General features: G+C 42.3%; 2 protein-coding genes across 3 annotated transcripts; both read right to left on the bottom strand.

The window, feature by feature from the left end:
* Window positions 1–625: 625 nt before the first annotated feature.
* On the bottom strand, window positions 626–9256 carry wdr41 (WD repeat domain 41). 2 transcript variants are annotated; one of them, XM_041059631.1, is made up of 15 exons: window positions 9056–9256; window positions 8866–8947; window positions 7824–7939; window positions 6943–6991; window positions 6720–6848; window positions 6538–6600; window positions 5406–5517; window positions 5264–5326; window positions 5043–5147; window positions 4754–4938; window positions 4524–4645; window positions 4156–4241; window positions 3461–3594; window positions 3197–3373; window positions 626–2299 (listed from the first exon to the last, which is right to left on the bottom strand). In XM_041059631.1, the coding sequence occupies exons 2-14, from the start codon at window positions 8911–8913 to the stop codon at window positions 3233–3235; spliced, it is 1353 nt and encodes a 450-aa protein (XP_040915565.1). In that variant the 5' UTR covers window positions 8914–8947; window positions 9056–9256; the 3' UTR covers window positions 626–2299; window positions 3197–3232. The 2 variants fall into 2 exon arrangements, with proteins under 2 accessions (XP_040915565.1, XP_040915564.1); XM_041059630.1 differs by lacking the exon at window positions 626–2299 and adding an exon at window positions 2308–2801.
* Window positions 9257–16718: 7462 nt separating this feature from the next.
* On the bottom strand, window positions 16719–20957 carry otpa (orthopedia homeobox a). Its single transcript, XM_041059821.1, has 3 exons — window positions 20921–20957; window positions 19989–20398; window positions 16719–17362 (listed from the first exon to the last, which is right to left on the bottom strand). Exons 1-3 carry the CDS (start codon window positions 20955–20957, stop codon window positions 16841–16843), a joined length of 969 nt encoding a protein of 322 aa, XP_040915755.1. The 3' UTR covers window positions 16719–16840.
* Window positions 20958–23170: the final 2213 nt, after the last annotated feature.

Here is a 23170-nt window from a genome sequence, read left to right as displayed (position 1 = left end):
CTTTTTGAGGTCAAAAATTTTTTTGACTTTTTTTGCCCGATTTTGACGCCTTACTATACTATGACCATTTTTATGACATTTTGAGGTCTTACTAAAATATGACTTTCTTTGTCCCATTTTGAAACCTTACTATACATCTGATCTAAACAGTTCTCTCCTGTGTTAATAACTTACGAACAGATGGGGGGACCAAAAGGTTTTGCCTGGAAGACTTCTGTAAAGTGACCTGTTTATAAAGTTGTAAACACGGGAGAGAACATCTTTCAGATCAGACTAAGTAAGTAAACTTTATTTATATAGCACTTCTCACAGATAAAGATCACAAAATTCTTTTCAACAAAAGCACAGAGTGCCATGAGATAAAAATAAGACAATTAAAATAACACTACATAAATACAACTTAATAAAATAATGTAAAATCAAACCAATAAAATAACATAAAAACAAACCATTCAAATAATATAAGCAAGCCACCCAGTCAACTAAAAGCCTGTCTAAATAAAAATTGTTTTCAGCTGTTTTTTTTAAAAGAGTCAACAGATTCAGTCAGACGCAGGGTTAGTGGTAAAGAGTTCCATAGACGGGGAGCGACAGACTGGAATGCTAGGTCACCTCTGGTTTTGTAATGTGTCTTAGGCACCGACAGAAGGTTTTTTTTTTTGAGGGCCCGAGTGAACGACCCACGGAGTACGGGGGTAAACGATCAATGAATAATCTGGAGCCGGTTTAAAGAGCCCTTGTTAAAACACATAAAAAGAGAGTTACAGTAATCTAAACAAGATGAAACAAAAGAATGAATAATCAACTTCAGATCAGGGCTTGATACAATGTTTTTGAGTTTCGCGATGTTCCTCAAATGAAGCAGCTTTTCACCAACGTCCCTGAACGCTTCCGAGGTGTTGCTTAATATGAGGGATTTATTCATCTGGGGCGATAATCAGCATCTCAGTTTTTTTTTTATAGTTCAGCTGAAGGTAGTTGTTTGTTAACAATTTTCTGATGGCTGACAATCTCACAGATTTGATAACCTATCTCAGATTCAGAAAAAGAACAATACAACTGAATATCATCCGCATAAAAGTGATAGGACACATTTTCAAAGTCATGGTTCTCCAGAAAGGAGCTAAGTTGCTCAGCCACGACTTTTGGACATAAAAGATAGCTTGAAAATGGGCCTAAGATTGATTTAGATTTGTTTTTTTATAATAGAGGACATGAAGAAGGTTTGATCTTTTTTATCAACAACTGAATATCCTCAAGCGTAACAGGTGAGAAGGTGGATCAGGTATGAAATGGGAGCAAAGTATTTCTGGGCTGGACATCCTCAGATGGACAGATGTTTGCCCTTAAATCTTGAACCTTGTTCACAAAACATAGGAGTTTGTTGCAGTCCAATGCTGAGTCCACTTGAATTTGAGATGCTAGACAATATTATTAAATGTCTCAAAAAGAATTTTTGGATTATTTTTGTTTGATAGTACTAACCGTTGGAAATAAGCAGATCTGGCTTGTTTTATCACTTCGTTCAACGAGGAAACCAAGTCCTTAAGATGCAGTCTGTGTACTTCCAGCTAGTAGATTTCCATAAACGCTCTGCTTTACGGCAAGTTCTTCTAAAAGAGCAAATGTCCTTTATCCACCGGCACGATTTTTCTCGAGAGATAACACTCTGTTTAACAGGAGCTACCTTGTTTAAAATTGACAGACAGTGATTATTAAAAGACAGAACGAATGATTCAACATCATTACACTCATTCGCGAGCGAGTCAGAATCAAATGACTCTAAAAACCTCTCAATGACAGACTGATTAATGATGCGCCGTTGAGAAACAATAGCACTTGACGGTGGTAAAAGTGGAAAGTGATCACTCACTGTCCTTAACATATATGTGGTCAATACTCAGGCCTAAAGAGAAAACCAAGTCAAGAGTGTGGCCTTTCTCATGCGTGGAACCAGAAACATGTCAAGTTTAAAGAATTAGTTAGGGTTATTAGTTCTGAAGCAATATTACAGGAGGGATTATCAATATGAATCACCAACTATTAGCACTGACTCCAGTTTGATAATAGAGGATAAAAATTCAGCAAATTCATCTAAAAACACATGAGCAGGACCAGGAGGTCTGTTAATTAGGATACAATAAAAAGGATGACTTGTTCCAACCTTGGTCATCTGGAGCTCAAACGAGCTGAAAGAGTCTTGGCTTGTTAGTCTACAGGGGAAACGATCCCGATGGACGAGAGCGAGTCCTCCTCCTCGGCGACCGGAATTACGAGCAGCGCCGAACACGGAGCAGTCCTGGGGGCACAGTTCGTTCAGAAGAGTATAATCCAACTCGCGCTGCCAGGTTTCAGTGAGACACATTAAGTCCAAGCGCTCATTGATAAAAATGTCATTTAGAATAAAAGTTGTGTTCGCAATGGAACGTTCAGCAGCGCAAAACGAAGCCGGTGCGCGTCATCCCTGGCTGACTGAGGCATGCGGGAAGCCCCTGGAGCCCGGCAGAGAGGCCGCAGGTTCTGGGGGTTTACTCCCCGCTGACGTGGTCGAGTGGAGCGGGGACGGCGCGGTCCAAACGGGACATCCGGTCCGATGGCAGGTACCAAACAGATGTTTACAGGCCCCAGTGAACGGCACGCGGCGGGGCAAAGGGGATGGAAGTCCATCTGCTCAGCCCTGGAGGCCACAGAGAGACGGCCCAAACAGGTCTTCAGCCTCACCAGTCTACCGCTTCGTTTCCCCCGGCGGCGATGGCGCTTTTTCCCCGGAGGAAAGACCGCTGGGGTGCGGCAAAGGTGAGCTGGGATCCCGGAAAGAAATGGAGGCACCGTATTATGACCGTCCTGATAAAACTCAGCTGAAATATCCGCATAAAGAAGCGTCTGACGATCGTACACCAAAAAGAAAAAGAGCTGTTGTACTGAATTGCAATAGAATACATTTTCAGTCTCCACTCAATGTACCAGCTAAGCCCTGGCAGGCCACCAGCATGTGACCCCCCAACAGGAAATGACTGGCTTCACATCAACACACGAGGCAGGAAATAAAAATATTACGATTGATCTGTTTCTGATACGAGGTATTTACTGAGTTTAAGTACTTTTCATTCAAAAGGCAGACAACTGTTAACTTTATCAGTAAACAGCAACAATAATCATGACATTAAATTCAAATTATCAACCAACAACCTCCCACCTCTCCTCTTTAAGGCAGTGACACAAAGGTCAAAGTTCAGAGTCCTCCGTTCTCCTCCAGTTTCTGGAAAAGTGCCAGGCTGCGGAGGTGGGACTGCCTGTCTCCGTCCTTCCACAGAATCAGCAGGTGGTCCGTCGAGCATGTGACCAAACCGTTCTCCTTGAAGCTCACAAACATCTGACAGAAACCCAGAGGGGATTATTAAAACACGACCGTCACACCGTTTTGAAGCAGAACGTGTTTTTGCTCATCATGAAATCGTACCTGCACTGCCCCTGAGTGTCCGATCAGGTCTCCTGTCAGCTCCAGTGTCCTGATGTTGGGGATGTCCACGACCTTCTTGGACGGAGGACCGGTCTGTTTGTTTGACCGGCCAAAAGTCCACATCCCAAAGAACCCTGGTTTGATGGACAGAGAGAACCTTCTTTAGAACAATGAATTAAAGAGAACACAAACAACACAACTGAGTTTGTACGTACTGAACCAGTTAAACACACTATTACTGTTCAAACTTTTACTGTCGCTGCTGAGCAGCACATCAAGCACAACATGTGAGGGAGAAACCGAATTTAAAGCTGCTACAGTAAATATCTGTGGACCCATTTATACCAACTTTTCCTTTTAAAGATCACAAGGAGACCCAAGTGATTGATTTCTGGTTTCCTAGAGAGACATGAAACTTTGGTGATGATCAGGAAGAGATTTAGCCTGACTGTAACTCTGCAGCCAAGATCTACTCAGGATCAGACCATCAAAGACGGCAGAGACAACGCTCAAGCTCTCAGTGCTGGAAGAGCTCACTTTCCTTTGATAAACACAATACCACATCTGGACTGCATCACTGCACACTGCCTGCACATAAAAAACTTCATCTGTAAACACACACGCACACACACACATAGGTTGAGTGGAAGCAGTTTTCTTCAGTCTTTTTGTGTCTTTGTGTGTGTGTGTGTCACCTGCAGAGGCAGGTTCAGCAGGTAAAGGCAGGTCTTGGATCTCCCACATCCTCACGCTGCCGTCTTCAGAGCAGGACATCAACTCGCTACAACAGAAACAGCATCACACTCACAGTTTAGTCTATTGAGTTTTTTTTATTATTATTGTTGAGAAAAATTTTTTGGGTGAAATTTATAGAAAAATAAAAATAGTTTTCATAATTGATTTTCATTTTTAAATATATCACAGTTCACAGTGAGATCCTGGGTTTCATGATGCATCCATGGAGAAAAGTATTCCTCAGATCATTCATATAAGCTAATCAGCGGAAAATATAATATACAAGACAACAGACAAAACTAATTATCAACATGTACAGTGTATTTACCTGTCAGATAACAACATAGTGTGTAAGACATTGGAGTCATGGGCGACCTTCCTGTAGGCCACCACTGTTTTGGTGAGAACACTGTAGACGTACAGTCCACTGCCCACAGCTGCCAGGATGAGCTACAAAACACACAAACATTACGTTATTTTTTGGATCACAAAAACAAAACAACATGTACGTTTTCTCATGATACAAACAGATGCATCCACCCATCCTGTGTGCTTCACCTTTCCGTTGGTGGTCAGATGCTGGATGGACATCTCACTGGGTGTGGGAGCCCCCAGTCGTATTTCAGCCTGAGCACAGGTTTGTGATTCCTCCCACAGGATGTGCTCATAAGCCAGAATGTTCCAATCAATCGCATCCCATAAGATCAACTCGCCGGCGTGGGAACCGCTCGCGAAGAGCCCGTCTGAGGGAGACACAAGAATACCCAGAACTCGGTTTAAACAAAGCCTGCACCGTTCAGTTCTATATTAAAAACAAATATTTCAGAGTTTCCTCAAAGAGACTGACCGTTGACGTTGATTAGAGCTCGAATCTGGTCCTGGTGGTCGGACAGACAGCGGATTTCAGCCACTGACACAGAGGAATCAGTAGAAAATGTCAGCCTGTAGATCACTGAGAAGAAGAAATACAGATTCTATTAAGTCATGTACTTTTCCTCTTTGTGCATAACACATACTATTATCACTTAACATCCTTATCAAAAGAGATCATCAGAATCTTTCTCTTACTTATTTCTTTATCCATTGCAGCTGCTACGCAGTTCTTGGGCAGCTCTATCAGAGCAGTTATTCCTGCCAAAACACAAAGCCAACGTTAATCAGTTTGTGTGCAAACGGCTGCGTCAGGGTGAACACAGCTGGTGCATCTTACCAGTGTCGCTGTGGTTCTGCCTGTGACACTGCAGCTGAAAGTCTTTGTTCCACACACACAGCTCCTCTCCGCCGGAGACCCACAAACACAGACGCTCCAGCACCAGCAAGCACTGTGAGAGACACACAGCTGGGTGAGGACATGAAGCAAAGACGTGCTGTTTTTAATTTGGCCATGCTCGCACACATACATGTGCACACACAAACACACACACACAATATCAGTGAAGAAAATAAATTAAATAGAATTAGCCTATAGATGCAGCAATTAACCTTATTCCATGAAGTCACAGTAGAGTTGGATGCCATGACTGGAATATACAAGAAAATCTAACGTGAAAGACCCAGATGTTCTGTACATGTTCTGTATTAAAATACATGAAACACTGATTTTTACAGTTTCCTGCTAAGCTGCTTTCCAGTTTTAATCCTTTGATTCTTTTTAAAGATAAAAAATATTTAGTCGCTGGGGAATTAGAGCACAGTGATATTTAACAGCTACTGAGATGAAACGGGACAGTAACGTAGAATTCTGTGGACCTTGAACTAAATTTACACTTGAACACTGTAAATTAGGTTTAACTACTAATAATCGTATTGCTTCTTTTATAGATTATAGAAAGATAACACAGTATCTTTAATATCTGGATTCAGATATTACAAGCTGAAACGCACCCACTGTCCACACACATTCTATTTTTACACAGGCATCATGTGAAACCTGTGAGATAAACGACAGGTGACTGATTATGTTACAGAACCACTGTTGTCATGAACAGCATTAGTCCTTCATTCCTGTCATTCACACACAGGCATCTTTTACATAAACCTTCTTTTTATTTCATGACTGGACCCTGAGGGAAGGAGCCACAATGCTTGTGCAGCAATTTGGCATCTGTGGCACAAGAGGGAGTGGTGTCACTGCAGTAAAACAGCAGTTCTCAGCCTCTGTCAGTTCTCGATTTTAAAATTTATTTTGCTGCTGAAGCTCCCTTCTCACTAATGAATCCACTAATCCCTTATCTCAGTAGTTGTATAATTTATTCTGAAGTTGAACTGTGAGTCTCTTTTATTCCTGTTTGTGTATAAAATAAACGTAAAGCGTTGTGGGGGAGAACCTCCCCCACAATTACCTTCACAGAAGACTGAAGATCTGAAATGGTCTGAACCCTGTTGCCTGTATCAGGGTCCCACAGCTGACAAATGAAATTAAGGAGAATCAAGTTTGAATTACAAACACAACAGCTGCATATGCACGAGTTCAGTGTGTGTTGAAATGCAGGGGTGTCTGCTTTGTCTTTTGGTTTGAGGATACACTGAGACTTCTGTCTGAGGAGGCGGTGATGAGCGAGGTGTGCGACGTGAGTCCATTATTACAGGTGAAGGTGGTTATGGCTGTTATTTGCTGGGAATGGCCCCTCAGCTCCTGCAGCCTCTCGCCGGTCTAACGGTCAGACCAAAAGAAAATCAGTAATTAGTGCCACTGCGTTGGGTGAAACTTCACAAAGCACAAAAATAATGCACTTGCAACATATTACCTCAATATTCCACACCAAAACCAGGCCATCATCTCCTGCTGAGGCACATCTGGAAAAGATAAGATGAAGGGTACGAGCTGTGTCTTGCAAGTAGACTCATGTGACACAAATACCTCAGTGGAGATCACCTTTAGCAGGTTGACTAGTCAAACACTGCCAGACAATCTCTATCTATGTGAGGAATCATTTCCCGTAGCGCCATCTCCAGCCGAGAAATCTTAAAAAACATCTGTCCTGGGGCTTAGCACCTTCGCTTGCCCCTTTGACCCTCAACCATCCACACTGCCTGTATCCAAAATCAACAGAAAGGATGAGCGGATAAAAAAAAAAGAGAGATAAAATGAGAAGAGAGGAACTGTCGAGGATATATTTTCAGACTTCAAAAGCAATCCGGAGAGAATTTTCTGGCCTTTGCCCCCGACTGTGGACCTGTGTGCGGAGAGGACAAGACCCAGAGGAGGGGGTTATTACTGGAGGAGACCAGGCGTGAAGCAACCCCCACCTACTGACACACACACACACACTTAGTTCTGTTATAAATCCCAATCTGAGCACTTATGCAGACCCACTGTACCATGCCAGTGTGCAGCATGCTTCCACAGCGCAGCGCAGAGAAGAGAGCAGGTGCAAAACCCTTATATGTGTTCGTGTGTGTGTGTATGGACAGCATTAAAGGGCTTTGGTTATACTGTGCTGTGCACACACAATCACATAGTGGTGATGATTGGGCTCTTGTCATGCTCTGTAAGTTTGCTGTAGGTGAGGATCTCCTGTCAATCACAGGGGGATAGAGGCCAGCCAAGGGTAGAGAGGAGAGAGGTTAGAGAGAAAGAGAAAAAAAAGGGAGGGGGGGGGGGGGGGGGGGGTTGTGGTCTGCTTACCTGAAGTCATCAATCTGCACCAGAAATCGAACAATGTCAAAATGTCCTTTCAGCACCTGCAGCTCAGTGAACCAGTTTTTGGGCTGTTCCTCACCAATGCACAGCACAGGGCTTTTCTGCAGACATAAGAGGGAAAGTAGTGAGACAAACAGGCTGAGGTGCAGACGCTGGAAGGCTGGAGAAAGTAGAGCAGAGACGGACTGTGGTGGAAAGTAACTCACTACATTTACTCAAGCACTGTACTTAATTTTATGGGACTTGCACTTTCCTTTATACTTTTACTTCTCTAAATTTCAAGGGGACATGTTGTACTTTTGTCATTTTTAGGGCAGTAACAATCGCTTATTGTCTCAGATTCATCTACAGACTATTTTCCATTTTCCTGTTGTAGCTGCTTGAGATGGAGCTGGTTTCCACTGCTTGATATTAGTCAGCTAATCCAGTGGTTCCCAACGTAGGGACCAGGCCCCTTCAGAGGGTCACTGGATAAAACTGAGGAATTGTGTTGTTTTCAGATATTTCTCTAATCTTTGAATTTGTTTGTGAAATATTGGTTTATTTCACCTTGTTAAGCCTTTGTCAGTTACTTAAATGCTTTTTCAACCTTTTTAGTTTGTGTCTTCTCATCATTCCCGACTGGACGTTATCTCTTAGGTGAGGACATGAAGTATGAACTGTGCTTTAACAGAAGGATTTTCAGACATTAGGAATCACAGGTGTTGATGATAACCGGCTCATGAACATGTGGCCCCTGAGGCTTTTTTGTACGGGAGCAGAAGCCACAAAGGCTGGCAGCTATTTGTTTTTAAAATACAATCTATATATTCTCATCTTAGCTTACTGTTCATGTAAATTTAACCTGTAGATGAGCTGTAACTGTCAGATATGTGCAGCTAGTGGAGGAAAACGTGTAATATCTGCCTCTGCAATGTTGAGTAGAAAAGTAAAAGCAGGAATAAAATAAGAACCTGGAAACTTTACTAATCACAGTCCCTGAGTAAATGTGATTACAGCTAACATAACGTTTTCACGGCCGTCTCACCTCCACCGAGCTTTGAGCTTCCCGACCACCGAGAATCCACCGAAGCATGACTTAGGTCTTTTTGTTCACCAACTAACGTTAGCTGAAGACACACAATAAAGACACGTTAGAGTCACATTTACATGTTTATGGACCAAAAACACCGCTCAACAAACAAGCTAACGCTACGGGCGTGTGTGAATGATCTTACCGATCATTAGCATAAACAAAGCGCTTTCGCTTTCTGAGATTTCGTCCTGTTTGTCGCCTTTATGTCAGGATTTTTGAAATGAAACGCTCGGATTATTTCACCAAAGCTGCCAAATATAAAACCGAACAGTGTAACATATAAGCTACATGATATAAAAGCAGAATTTCGGTCACGATCACAACAAACCATTCATGTGACTGCAACTACGGAAGCTTTTGTAGGACAAGCTTCATCCGGGTCGATTAATATTTGGGAAGCGATAGTAAAAATCTGCTGCGCCAAACATTTTTATTTTTAGAAAAGTTAAACATCAGGCCCGGGCTTGTTTTAGGATGTATAAAAATCTGTACTTTCACACAACATTTCCACGGTTGGAAGAAGTATTCGGATCGAATCACTTACTGAACTAAAAGTACTGATGCATCCGTGTAAAAATACTCAGTCCTCAGTGTGGGGACACTAAATGCTAATATTTTTTTTTAATTCACACATTTTACTGCTGGACACAAGATGCTTCCTACTCAACTGAAGGTCAGTTCTCAGTGCATGAGCCGTGGAGCTTTCACGTTTCCACAGCACACTTGAATAGTTTTCATTCTGGACCACGACTGGCTTGTCCAGGTACTAAACCCTTAGATTTCAGGTGAGCACAGAGAAATCTTGAATGTGAAAACGGCCTCTTAGAGTTCAAACTCTGCATGTAACAGTGATCAGACGGGACTCTGGTGCAGAGTCGGCTGTGTATCCTGTTTAATTCAGTGTCATTCTCCTTCTAACGACTAGATGGCAGTGTGTGACAATCCCATGAGATCAGATGAGGTCCAAACCTTTATTAGCAAGGCACAACCAAATATTTTTGCAGATGGTTTCCTCTTGCATTCATATAAATCGTGGGTATAATTCTAAAAAGACAAATTAAAATCAAATAATTTGTTTGATTATCTTGTATGATGTGAACTTTCTCTGCCTACGGTTTTTCTTATTTCATCACTTCCCTCCAAAGACTTTTGCATTAATGTTGACTTGCTCTCCCTCCACATCCTCTCCCCCCACTCTGTATTCTCCTCCTCTCGGTGTCTCCCCTGTTAACACACTGATACACATACACACCAGACACACAGTCACACATCACCCTGGCTGTGTCTACTCCTGCTCCCCCGATTGAGACGACACGCAGTGTAGGGCCTGTGACCTTCATGGTGGCTCAGATCTGCGGCTGGCACTGATTTCTGATTTAGTGTCGATCCGCCGCGCTTGTCAGGGGCTGCGAGGTGCTTTCCATGTGGTAATAGAAAAGCTCAAGGGCAGCTAGAGAAAGGAGGAGGGTTAGGGAGAGGGATTGGTTGAGGTGGAGGGAATGGGTTTTAGATGTGAGGACGGGTGATGCTCTGTTTGTTTAACTACCTGTCAGCTCTCTGAATGAATGGGTCAAACATGCAGACTCCAGAGAAGTGTTTTGAGTCAGTACATAATTAATTTAAAAGATGTAGAGGAATGTGATCCAAGTACAGAAGCCTCAAAACTGATGCTCTGTGAGGCTGCGCTGCCAGAGCTGCATGTTAACATGTCACATGGGGACGTGAGGATCTGTACCAAATTTCAAAGCAGTCCATCCAAGAGTTGTCAAGCTATTTCACTAAAAGCCAAAATTGTCAACCACATTGTGGTGTTACAGAAAAGTCATTAGGACACACTGTACACTAAACATTAATACCTGAACCAGTGTATCTGGAAGATGTTCACAGAAGGAACGGTCAGAGGATCGCCAAAGTCAGCGGGATTTATCCTCAGTTCTTCCAGTTGTTGTTGAGATATTTCAGTCTGGACCAGTGGTGGACCGACCGACACCTGACACGTTATAAGGAGAAGATGAGAGAAAAGATGAAGTAAGATTATTTTTAAAAAAAAAACAGGTGAGAACAGGAGGGTAGGTAACAGGAAGAAAATTGGAAAAAAAAAGTAAGTGGTTCCTGAATGCAGCAGCCTCGGTCTGGAGTAGACCAGATGTCAAATATGACCAATGGCAGGAATCAGCTAAGAGGTGAAGTCATGATGCGATGGCCACCAAAACACTCACAGCACTAAAGACCAACCGAGAGTCAGAGCAAAGAGAAAAGTCTGCCCGTCCCCCTCTTCCTGCGCCTTAGTGCCTGGTCGCATCCTCCTATCTCCAGCCTGTAAGGAAAACAAATGGTTATGATGATGGAAAAGGAATTAAGCTGTAATTTAACAACGGCCCAACAACAGTTTTCAATAACGGGCTCCCTCCCTCGCTGTTCGGAGGGGCCTTGTAGAAGAGAGAGGCTCATTCCTGACCAACACACTTCACTGTCCCTCTTCATCAGTCTTTCACTGTGTTCTGCTTTACTGTGGCCTCTGCCTCCACAGGAGACCTGAACTCAGACCTCCACATGTACAGTAGCGTCTTCATAAGTCCACAGCTAATGACACACAGGACCTGTCCATAATTTCTGTTTCTTTACAAAAACCTCACGCCCACATCAGTTTTTGTGTGTTAAGAACATGAATTTTCTTTTTATTATCTTAAATTCTGCCAACAAGTTATTCATCCCTTTAAGGACGAGGTTGGTTTTATTCCATATGTATATCTTATAATCAAAAGAATTCCACGACAAGATTGAAACCACTGATGTGTTGGTCGGTATTTTCCAGCTTCCCTACCCTGTCAGCCTGACGTTCATTTGTTCCTACTGCAGATATAAATCCACAGATGCAAATGTTACTCAAACCAGAGTAAATTGTGTATTTATTGGGGACTATTTTCAGCTGCGGATGAATACACATTGGGTGTATTTGTGTGTTTTTATGGTTGCAGGACCATATGTGTGAGAATGAATCAAAATAAACTGGTGCAGTGCCTGTCTTTCGGTTCAGTACAGTGTAGAGGACTCCACTGCTGGTCACAGCACAAATTACACAAATCAAATGGGTATTTTTAACAGTTTCAGCCATTTAAAGTCAAAAATCTCTCTCTCTAAAAAAAAAAAGAAAAGATCAACAGCTGCATCTTTTTTTTTATTATTTTTTTTTACTGGCCCTTTAAACTTCTTTTAAGCCATAAGACTGAATTAAAACAAAGAGGATGTGTATCTGATTAGAATATATATGGCACATAATCCAGAGGATGATGGTCTAAAGCTAAAACCAGGGAGGACGTATGAGTGTATTCAAGCTTCTGTCACTTTGATTTGTCACATGAGTATGACTGTAATTGCTGTGTTTCAGTCATCATAGGTTAATTATCAGCCTTGACCTATTACATCCACGCATACAGACACTCACACGGCTTTGATACGGGGATGGAAGGATTGTTTTTGTGCAGTCCCAAAAAGTTAGAAGCCATTACAGCACAGTAATGTAAAGCTGCCAGTTCTCTTTTACTCTGTATCTTGCTCTTCTCTGTCTAACTGATCATCATTGTCTGTCTCTCAACCCTCCTTCCCTTTCCCTCCTCCTCCTTCCCTCCCTCATTTGGTGACCCACTAATGTTCTGTTCATTTTCTCTTATGAATAGATAATGGGCAAAAATCAAATCTCTTCATTTGCATGTAATACAATTAAGACCTTTTCAAACAATGACAAATGGAGGGAGCAGCGAGATGTCAGTCAGCCTCGTCACTGTGAGAGCAAAGCATCGGCGAACCTCTTCCATTTTAACGAAAATTAATAAAACCTTCAAATGGGATTTTCTCGCTGCCATCTGGAATAACAATCACCAAGACACTCCTAGACTCTGCCTGTCAAATAAAATTAAAGTTCTCATGAATTTGGATTCATAACGTGGATGTGAAGCCACCAACATGTCTCTGCTCCAAAAAAACCCAGAGGATTTGATTTTTTTTATATCAATAATAATGAGATGTGTGGCTCAAACTGATTTCAGAGATCAGCCTCTCTTTTTCTCATTGGTTGAATTAAAGACGTTGGAAATGTAAACTTTGGAAAACACGCTGTTGAAAGTATTTGTGACTTATGGACAATAACATCAGCTCCAGGGTTCAGATCATGTTCTCATTACAACTGATAACATTTAGCTGTTACTGAAATTCACATTTTTAAAGTCTGTCTCAAAACACTGCTCACACAGGCTCATTGTGGTTGTTTGTCCCTTCTGTCCACACTGGTCCTGGAGCAATCTCTTTATGCTAAGCTAAGCTAACCAGCTGCTGACTGTACAGACTGATGTGAGCCAGCATCAAATTCAAACAAGCGAATTTTCCGACATGTCAAACTACTTTTGTTATTTTGTAAAGACAATGAAAAATATTTGGACCTCTGCAGGAAAATAAATACGTATGTTCACAAATATAAATTCACATCATTTCATCCAGACATCATCTTCTCATACACATCTGTAAACATGTGGACAGAAACACTCACACACTCATACATGCATATCTATGCATGCACACAAACACACGCACAAATTGTCTCTCTCTCTCTCACACACACACACACACACAAATGCACACACAGGAAAATTAATGAGCTCTCATTCATAATCCAGGACAGAGAGAGCCATATTCACCCTTGGATGGTTTATTGACTGATTTCATTTATTTGTGTGGAATAAATAGGAGGTAAACATTGGCTTGCTCTCACATTTTCCGCGACACACTCGCTGCACAGCATTCTGGGAGAATGAACCCACCAACAGCGGGGTCACTGATTGGCTACCTCGTCAGCGTGTGACAAATTACCCAATGAGAAATAGGTTACCCATTTCCACAAACTAATTAACCTGCGTGATAGTGAAACAAATTATTACATTTATGTAATATTATTTCACATCTGTCGCTAGACTACAAAAATCTTTATCCCAGTGCTTCCCGCCCCCAATCGCTCCTTCTTGATTATAAACACATCATCCACACAAACATACACATTCTGCATTTATCTGTGGCATACGTGAAGATTTTTTTATTTTAAAGTTATTTCAGTTTATTTCAGCTCTTTAAAAATAAATCTGACATTAGTTAAAAGTTTATTCTTATATATGTCAAAAAGCACCTGAAGCATTAGCTTTCAGCGTGGAGACGGGGACCCCTTCAAGGGTCACAGGATAAAGGTGAGAGGTCATGAGATGATAAAGAAGATAGAAAAGGAAAGAAGAAATATTTTGGCAACTTGAATTATGTTCAGTTTTAATCTTAGCATTTCTTAGGTGAGATATTTGATGGTTAAACCTCCTCTGGCCTGTAAGAAATATTTAAATATAAGTCATAGAAGGGAACGTGACTCTTTGGCTAAACTGTTCCTGAGTTAAATCAAATCCACTGAAATCTAATCAGCTTCACTGAAACATTATTAATGAGCTGAAAGAGAAAAATAACAGGACAAAGGGAACTAATGTGTAACTGAAACAGTCACAGACGCCCTTTTAAAAACAGATTCTGGATTAGTTTAAAATACACAGGGTTTGTACAGCACATGCTCAGAAACAGCAAATGTGAGGACCATACTCTGAGCACTCAGAGAGCAGGGTCTTACAAATAAAAGGTAACGTCTAAAGCATTTATATACTGTATATGCATGGATGCACTTTAAAGTCCAGTTAGTTTTCAAAGCACCCTGACTCAAAGCTGGATTTAAACACAAAAAATATGTAGTAATATGAAATAATAGATCACGCACTTGTCGACTGAACATTATCACCCAGAACTTTATGACACCAACAGGTGCTGAACTTCCACACTGATGCCAATGAGCCAAACTCACAAACTGCAGACAAGCAACAGCAACATCATTTTCCACGATGCCAGCTGTGGTTTTTATCTTCAATTCTCCATCATGAATCTATCAGAGCCAATGGAGCTTTCATAGGCATTAATACATTCACTAACACAAGCCTAAAGAGATGTGTTGGTATTTAAGCCGTGGCCAGTGACACGAGCAGCACAGCTGATGTTCCCCCTTTTCTCAGAATTATCATTACATTGGTATTTTCACATTGTTTGGGCGACCAGAGGCAGTGGGAGGTTTAAGGATCAAAAACAAAGCACAGTCATTGTGGGTTCACGCTAATAACCTGAAGTAAAATGATGCACTTACCTGTGGGTCGCACACAAAAGAGCACAATCTACACAGAGACACTGATACACAAAGTCTGTGCAGCACCTCAGCAGCAGCAGCTTCCTGTCAAATCAGAAAATCAAGAAAAAAAAACAGAACAATGAAGCCAGAGTCAGAAAATAAACAGGATTCTATGGTTTAACTCACTAATAAGAGCTTGATCAGTGAATGATAAAAATCCTGAACCTGAACCTGCTTTATGTGGATCTAACAAGAAGGACGTGTAGTGCCCCCCAGCGTCCTTTGGATTTGATCTGAAAAGAAGAATTCAGTCAGAGGATTTTCCTGAAATTCCTTCCCCTGTTTCCCAGTCAGCTCTGTTTGTCACGGTTTTATTATCAATATATGAGCTGAGGAAAAAGTGCTCAAGATCTTTTTTTCATTATACTTTCCCCAAATGCTCAGAGGTTTGTGTTTCAGAGGTGTGTGTGCACAGACCAAAGTCCTGTTGATGAAAAAACATACAATACTTTTACTGCTGCTGTGTTTTTAGCTTCACAGTGAGTTCACAGCAGCTTCTTCATGTCCTGACACAACACTGAACAGAGGATTAGAGGTGAAGTCAATGCTCAGTATTAACCACAGATGTAAATGTGAAGGTGACTCATAATTTAGTTTGACCTGGAGCTTTACACTGGAGGATACGGTGGAGCAGGGACGTGCAGGTGGAACATCGATGTGTTGGACCGGTTGTGTTACTTCACTTCTGAAGAAACACGGTTTGCTTTCTTTAAACTGCTTCAAGAAAGGAGGTTGAGAAAGGTTTGATTCGTGATGTGACATAATTGAAAATGATTTTTATTTGATCATTTACATTTAATTGATATAAACATGTCCATGAAACAAAATGGTTCAAACATTTAAGAAAGTCATATTTGATAATAAGCACAGACATAATTTTGGAAACATAAGTTATCACAAACTGACCAAATGGGAACAAGAGAGCTTCCGCTACACAAAACATCCTATATAACAGATTATAGTTAGAGTCAGTTTCCATGTCTTAATTTATAGTATTTCCCTTAACTTTTTTTTTTTTTTTTTTTTTTTTTGCCTTGAACAGCACATGCAGTCCATGTTGTCCTGATTCCTGTCAGTTTTCCCTCCCTCCCTCTCCTGGTGAATCTTTCATGTTCTCGGCCTTTTAAACTTCCAGGCGTCTTGTCGCTGCACGTCCACCGTGCATCCCTTCGGCCCCCCTCGGAGCTGCGTGCTGTGCAGCGGGCTTGGAAACGGAATCTGAAACCCTAGTTTTGTGTTTCAAAGTATCCACAGAATTTGTCTTCAAAAACCGTCACTCACCGAGCAAATGTCACCGAAAACCCTGCAACGGTAAGAGCGAGGGCTGCGTGTGCCAAATAAATAAATACTGAGCAAACGAATAAGTTAATTTAAATAGACAAATAAATAGTCGTCATAGTGTACATGCGAAATAATAAATTATAGCTTAAAACAGAACCAGCCCTATGCTTGATAAAGGCCAACGGGCCTGATAAATAGCTTCAGTTTCCCCTCTGGTTTGTGATTCGGGAGAAAAAATGCCAGGTGTGCAGCTCTGCGCTTCGTGATGTGAACAGGTATCCTGGTTGTATTTTCCCCGGTGCACCGTTTGGATGGTCTGGATGAATAAGAACTAAATGCAGAAGATCTCTGTGTGAGCGAAAGAAAAGCTCTGCGCGCCGGCCCTCCTCACTAGGTGAAACTCATGGATACTGTGTGCTCCAGCGCTTTGCGGCGCAGCGAGGCGATGCTTGTCCCTCTCCAGACGTCACTGTCCGGGGAACTACACAGCTGAGGCGAGCCGGTCACGTTGGTCGGGCCGGATAGGGACGCGGGTACCATCCCGGGGAAAGTAGGCTGGTAGAGGTGTGACTGCAGCCCGGAGCCGTTAGACGACATGTTGGATAAACCCATGGAGTTGGGCGGCGGCCCGGCGCCGAGGCTACACTGAGACAGGGACTGAGCCATGGCCTGCTGGCGGCCCAGAGCCGGCGGTAGCTGCAGCTGAGACACGCCGGGCATCCCTGCCGTGGCCCAGCGGGTGTCGTTGGCGTGGAAGGAGCAGAGGCTGTCGCCCATGGCCGCCGCTGCTGCCGCGGCGGACGGGAACTGAGGCAGGCCGTGGTGCGTCGGCAGGAGAGTGCCCGGAGCCCGGAAGACGTTGGTGGTCTTCTTGCGCTTCTTCCACTTGGCGCGTCGGTTCTGAAACCAGACCTGCAGACAGACAGAGAGGTGATGTGATGAGTGAGGAGGCGCAGGTGTAATGGCTGCTGGTGCACTGACAGGTCATGTTATCAGAGCTGTGAGCGCACATAAAAAGGTTACGACATCAGCCCGTGATCACCATCATGATGCGAACAACCAACAATAAATCGGCTCCAGGAAAACACAGATTTATGTCCTTCCAGGGTCCTGTGAGCTCAGTGTGATATCTGTTTACACAAACGCTCCAAATGAATAACAATAAACAAATAAACAGCATGTTGGGACATTCAGTTTATTTTGGTTATTACTCTCTATCTGAAAACCGTCCAAAAATATCCAGAGTTTGAGTTTATATCTCAAAACTTATTATAATAAACTTTTATTAGCCTTAAAAAAAAATGTTGAATTTTAGAAAATAGGGAAGAGTTGTGTCATTTTTGTTTCAGTAAATCTGCAGAATTTCCACAGAACATTTTACAGGCCGCACTAACATCCGTATTTTTAATTATCTCGACTGTTATTATTTATCTATTATATTTATTATTATTTATTTGTGTGTGTGTGTAAAACACGGAGTTTTCCTGACATCATTTGACCCCCAGTGATTTTTGCTGTGCTGGAAGGAGCCAGTGAAAAGCGCGCACTCAGATAATAAAGATAATGTTATTGCTGTGAGAAATCGTCTCGCTGGCAAACAGACTTTATTCCGTGAGTCCTTGAGCTGCTGTAGGTTTGGTTGTACGCGGGCGTCTATGATTAATGTGAAGATTTGGTTGAGAAAGTGGGGCGCAGTAATAAGAACGGGACAATCTCACCCTCCTCCCCCCTCCCCCCACCTCTCCCCTCCCCTCCCCTCGTGTATCCAGCCGTGAAATCCGGCCTGAAATGCATTACACTTCAAAGGAAAGAAAACGCAATTTCTCATTCCGTTTAAAAAGACAGAGCGCAGCCTCAGCGCGTCCGGCATTAAGACGCCGGCGGCGGTGACAGGCCCATCGCTAAACCGACTCTGGACCTGCTTCTTATTTTCAGCCCTATCATAAGAGCAGACGAGCATCATTACACTAATTCTTATTTTATGTAAATAGTGTATAGAAGCTGAATTGACCCGTGCAATAATAATAATGATTATTGGGGGTATTATTTCACATGTGAGCGACCCAAGTGCATTTGCCATTCCTATAGTTAATAAGGCGGTGACAGTATAATTCCTAATGTGGCGGATGTTAGAGGAAAGTATTCTGACTTTGTGCAGACTGGAAGTCACTGAGGGCAGCATCACATCCAGAGTAAAACACAACAGGAGCAGAATTTAGTCGAGTTTTTTTTTCTTGCACTCGTCGTCACAAGGTTAAAAAAGCATTAAAAAGGTTGCAGAGCCAGTTTTATCAGAGGAGATTAGAGGAGTGTAATAAAGCTCATCATTAGGTTCCCTCCAGATCAATTACATTAAATGAGATGGACACAAAATATGGGCCAGTTTTAAATCAGGCTGAATTAAGGGGCTTAAGTCTGGTCATCAATAAATAGCACCGAGCTGAAATGACATGTCGCTATACCCAGAGTTTGAATCTGAGACAAACCGCTGTAAACACACAGGCACAGACAGACACTGGGTAAAATACGAATAAAATAAAAAATGTCTGTTTTTGTTGTGATAGTGTGAAATATAGTGAAGTGAAAAGACAACAGGGCTGGGTCAGATGTCAGTGTAACGGGAAGGTCTGCTGCTGAAAGCCTTGTTTTCTACGGTGAACGTGTGAGGTTCAGGTGAAATGTACAGGGTCGCCGGTTCGAATCCGAGTGAGGGCACGGCAGCGAAACCACACACACACACAGATACACCTGAACGCCGGACACCTGTGTTGTAATCTTTACTCCGCTGGTTATTACCTGACTCACTTTACCTTTATATTCCTGTAATATTTAAAATAATATTCTAACAATATAAATTTCTGTGTCATGTGAATTTCTTGACTATTTTTATTGAATAAAATAAATTACAGAGTAAAATTCAGGGATAGTTTGATTATAGTGTGTATTCTGAATTTTGTTTTTATATTACAGAAAATTATTTCCGTTCAACAGAAATCTAAATCAAAACGATAATAAAGTGGTTGGTTTTTTTTTTTTTTTTTTTTTGTCTACATAACTTAATTAGCAGTTTACAATTTAAAAATAATTTCCAATTTCTCTGATTATACCGACGGTTAAAATGAGAAACGTTAATTTTACATCCATTAAAAAAATAAATAGGAATTTTACTTGAAAGGAAATTATTGAAAGGAAATAATTGGTGTTTGTGGATGGATTTATTTTTACAGCTGCTGACACGCTCCTGTAATGTCAGAGGACACAATGAGCTGAAGTCACAGAATAACAGGCGGCTGCTGTGAGCAGGGATTTTTCATTTTTCATTTCTGTCTCTATCGCTGCTGCTGAAACACCGTGGCAGCTTTTGTCTGTGAACAGTTTCCTATTTTAGTTTTATTTTTTTGGAGTTGGTGGTAGATTGTAATTGTAATAAACATTTGATAGAGATGATTTTTAAATGGATTCGTTTTATAATGTGAGTGAGTCGTTGTTTGTCAGTTCTCTGCATCTGAATCGTGTCGCACATTTCCAGCGGCCCTACCTGCACTCTGGACTCCGTCAGACCGATCCTCAGCGCCAGCTCCTCCCGCATGAAGATATCTGGGTAGTGCGTTTTGGCGAAGCTCCGCTCCAGCTCGTTGAGCTGCGCCGGGGTGAAGCGGGTCCGGTGCCGCTTCTGTTTCTGGGTCTGCTGCCCTCCGGACTGGTTGGGGTTGTTGTTGTTCTGCTGCTGCTGTTGCTGCTGCTTCTCCTGCTCTTTGCTGTTGACCTGCACCGGGTTGGATCCTCCGCCGCTGCTGATATCATCACCGGGGAGCATCGTGGCCCCTTCCACGCCGTCCGGGCCCGGGCCGAGCTCGCCGGAGTGTCCCGGGTCGGGTCCCCCTCCGCCGAGCCTGCACTTCAAAGCCTCCCTGTGGCCCAGAAGCTCCGCCGCGGCATCCTTCATCCCTGCAGAGACAAGCACAGCTGGTGAGATGGGCACAGTAAACAGTGTCTCTGCAGGAGGAAAAAGGACAGGGTTAGACATTTTAAACTTTACAGGCGAACAGGAGAAGCCATGAACAGGTGAAGCGTTGCTTCGCGCCAGTGGAAAATGGTGACACAGAAGCGGCACATGCATTAAACGATCCGGGTACAAAGAAAATTTTAAAACACAAACGAAGAAATTAAAACAGCGATGAGTGCAGCTCTTCGAGAGAGACAACTACAGCATGCACATTACAATCTGCTCCTTAAATACTCTTAATCCAATTCGATCACACCGATATCTTAGAAAATGGTTAAATCAAATTATGCAGTAATATAATAATAATAATTACTTTTCCAATGAATTAAGCGAGTTTAGTTCACTTCAGTCACATTAAGATAATATAAGAAGCAAATTGACAATTTTCTGAGCTTGATTTAAGATTAGAAGTGCCTCCAGCTTACAGTAGAGTTGAAGACCGGAGTTTGGTGATGATAACTCACCGAGGCGAGCATCCAGGAGGTCGGCATGAGATAGCATTGCGCACCGCTCCAGGGCGAAATGCTACTCCAAAAAAAAAATCTCTATGACTTTAACCTATTTAAGAAATATATATAGCCTAAATGAAAGCAAATTCGGTTTGTGGTTAAAAGGGAGGTTGGTTGCATTATAATGTAGTTTAGAGAAATGGGGAGGCGCTTAACAACGGAATGAACCCATGAGCTTCTCCAAACGAGGACCAATCAGAGTTGAAGCCTGAGGTATGTCAGCTTTAGCCCGAGACCCCAGCGCCCCCCCACACCCCACACCATCCTCTCACATCCACAAGTTCATTCCTCCTCATTCCCGTAATTGGCTTTGATTTCTCCTCCAAATTACATCCAATAAAATAACCTGATTTAATATCTGTGTGAAAGCTTCGACCCGTTCAAGAAATGTTGGATCACCACAATATTTGTTTAATTGTGCATGCTGCTCTGCACCCGTTTTTATAGCAAGCCACTCGAACAAGATTCGGAGTTATTCATATGAGGAATAACCACATGGCTGCGCAAACTGACACCACGCTGCGCGGCTGCTAATATGCCCCGTGTAACACCGAGTCTATGCTATGAACCCGCATTTCTTCTTATTGCCCTTTCTTCTTTCTAATGACATTTTTTTTTGTCTCATGATGACATTGTCGACCTCTTCACGACACTAAATGCTTCTTGAAGACCAAGTGAACCTCCTCTAATATCCTTGATTTCCCAGTCAGCCAAACAACAAACTTTATATAATTCTAACCAGGCTAATTTTCAAGGCCATTAGGCTTTTATGTAATTAGTGCCAAATCTATACGCCTTTATTGCAAATATCAGAGTAAGATCAGTATAAATTAGCGGTAATTTACTAGTATTTAGGACCAACTGTCAGGAGGGGAGGGTCCTGGTGTAAATGATGTGTGAGCAAATTAATTCGGCGGAAAGTGGAGGGAGTTTAACATGAGCTGTGAATGCCTTGCCTTTGATAAAGGGACACAGTTAATACGCTGTGAATAACCTGACACCCGAACAGATACATGGGTAAACACATGACTGTGTCTGCAGCACGTGGAGGAGCTGGCTTCACTCCGCAGTCCAGTTCTTCACTATCTGTCTGAATTAGGCTTATTTTAGTTTTTCAGTGAGACGAGAAAACCCTCTTAAAAAATCAGCTTTAAAAAGGAGTCGCGAATAAACCATTAGGCTCAATTAGCACAGCAGCTTTTTCTTTTTTTTTTGGTTCACACACACACACTCACCGGTCTGCCAAATATTTAAGGATCAGAAAAAAAAAAAAAAAAAAAAAATCAGACATGCTTTAGACAGATGTCGGGACGTTTTGAGAGAGCAGGTTTATTTATTATGTGCTGGAAAAGTGGCACAAAGGAGGCGTCCGAGCGTGAACCCGGGGCTCGTTTGGGCTCTTTTCTTCATCCATCCAGGCTTCAATTGCCTCTGCTCATCTTTTATTTGTCTGCAATCTGGTGGCACGACCGACAGACTGGGATGGATGGATGGATGGATGGACGGATGGATGGATGGATGGATGGAGTGAGTGAGTCTGTCTCGGACGCATCGGGATGTGGAGGAGATTTCGTACGTCTTTCTTCAAAGGAGGAAAAGAAGAAGATGCGCAATTGGAGATATTTTTTTTTTAGAAGCCGAACTTGAGGTAGACTTTAGGAGATTCACGACCGGAACGAAACGTTGTTGGTTCAGAATAGGCTATTCAATATTTTAGGGGATGTAACCCAGCACAGATTAACAGGTTTGTTTATTTTCCAGATTTAGAACTAGATGAACGACTATTTTTACAATTCTGCGGGCTGATTATTCGAGTAAATAATTCTGCTCAAAATTCATGGTATTTCCTCCTTGTTTCCATATTTTATAGAGCTTTTCTTTGCGCCGGGAGCCTATAAGGATTATTTAAAATCATCGCGTCGCGGGTTGATGGATTGCGCGCTTCATTTTACGACTTTGCGATATCTCCGCGCTTTTATAGCTGTACAAACAGAAGTGAACGACTCCTCTGGAAGCAGCAGGTCATATTTAACCCAAACAGCGACAGAGAGGGGATCACAGGATGTCAGACAGCGCGACACATTTGTGCCAAACATGGAGCTAAAAGCGACAAAAAATTATAAGACTTTCTGTGATATTCTTAAGATGATGTTCTTTATTTTCGAGCCGAAAAGAGACAGCAGTTTATTTTTTTTGGTGGATAAT

The sequence above is a fragment of the Toxotes jaculatrix genome, chromosome 16, assembly GCF_017976425.1.
Source record: "Toxotes jaculatrix isolate fToxJac2 chromosome 16, fToxJac2.pri, whole genome shotgun sequence".
NCBI lineage: Eukaryota > Metazoa > Chordata > Actinopteri > Toxotidae > Toxotes > Toxotes jaculatrix.
Note: the sequence above shows the minus strand (reverse complement) of the source record. Positions and strands in the feature narration are given on the sequence as shown.

Bases quoted from the DNA above. Each gene is read 5' to 3' on its own strand.
- wdr41 (XM_041059631.1), bottom strand. From the start codon at position 8,913: ATGCTTCGGTGGATTCTCGGTGGTCGGGAAGCTCAAAGCTCGGTGGAG. The intron at 5,518-6,537 runs GTAATTGTGGGG...TGTCTCTCACAG, and splicing joins ATCTTCAGTCTTCTGTGAAG to TGCTTGCTGGTGCTGGAGCG. The intron at 4,939-5,042 runs GTCAGTCTCTTT...TGTCTCCCTCAG, and splicing joins AGCTCTAATCAACGTCAACG to ACGGGCTCTTCGCGAGCGGT.
- otpa (XM_041059821.1), bottom strand. From the start codon at position 20,957: ATGCTATCTCATGCCGACCTCCTGGATGCTCGCCTCG. The intron at 20,399-20,920 runs GTGAGTTATCAT...TTGTCTCTGCAG, and splicing joins CCTCCTGGATGCTCGCCTCG to GGATGAAGGATGCCGCGGCG. The intron at 17,363-19,988 runs GTAGGGCCGCTG...GTCTGTCTGCAG, and splicing joins TGACGGAGTCCAGAGTGCAG to GTCTGGTTTCAGAACCGACG.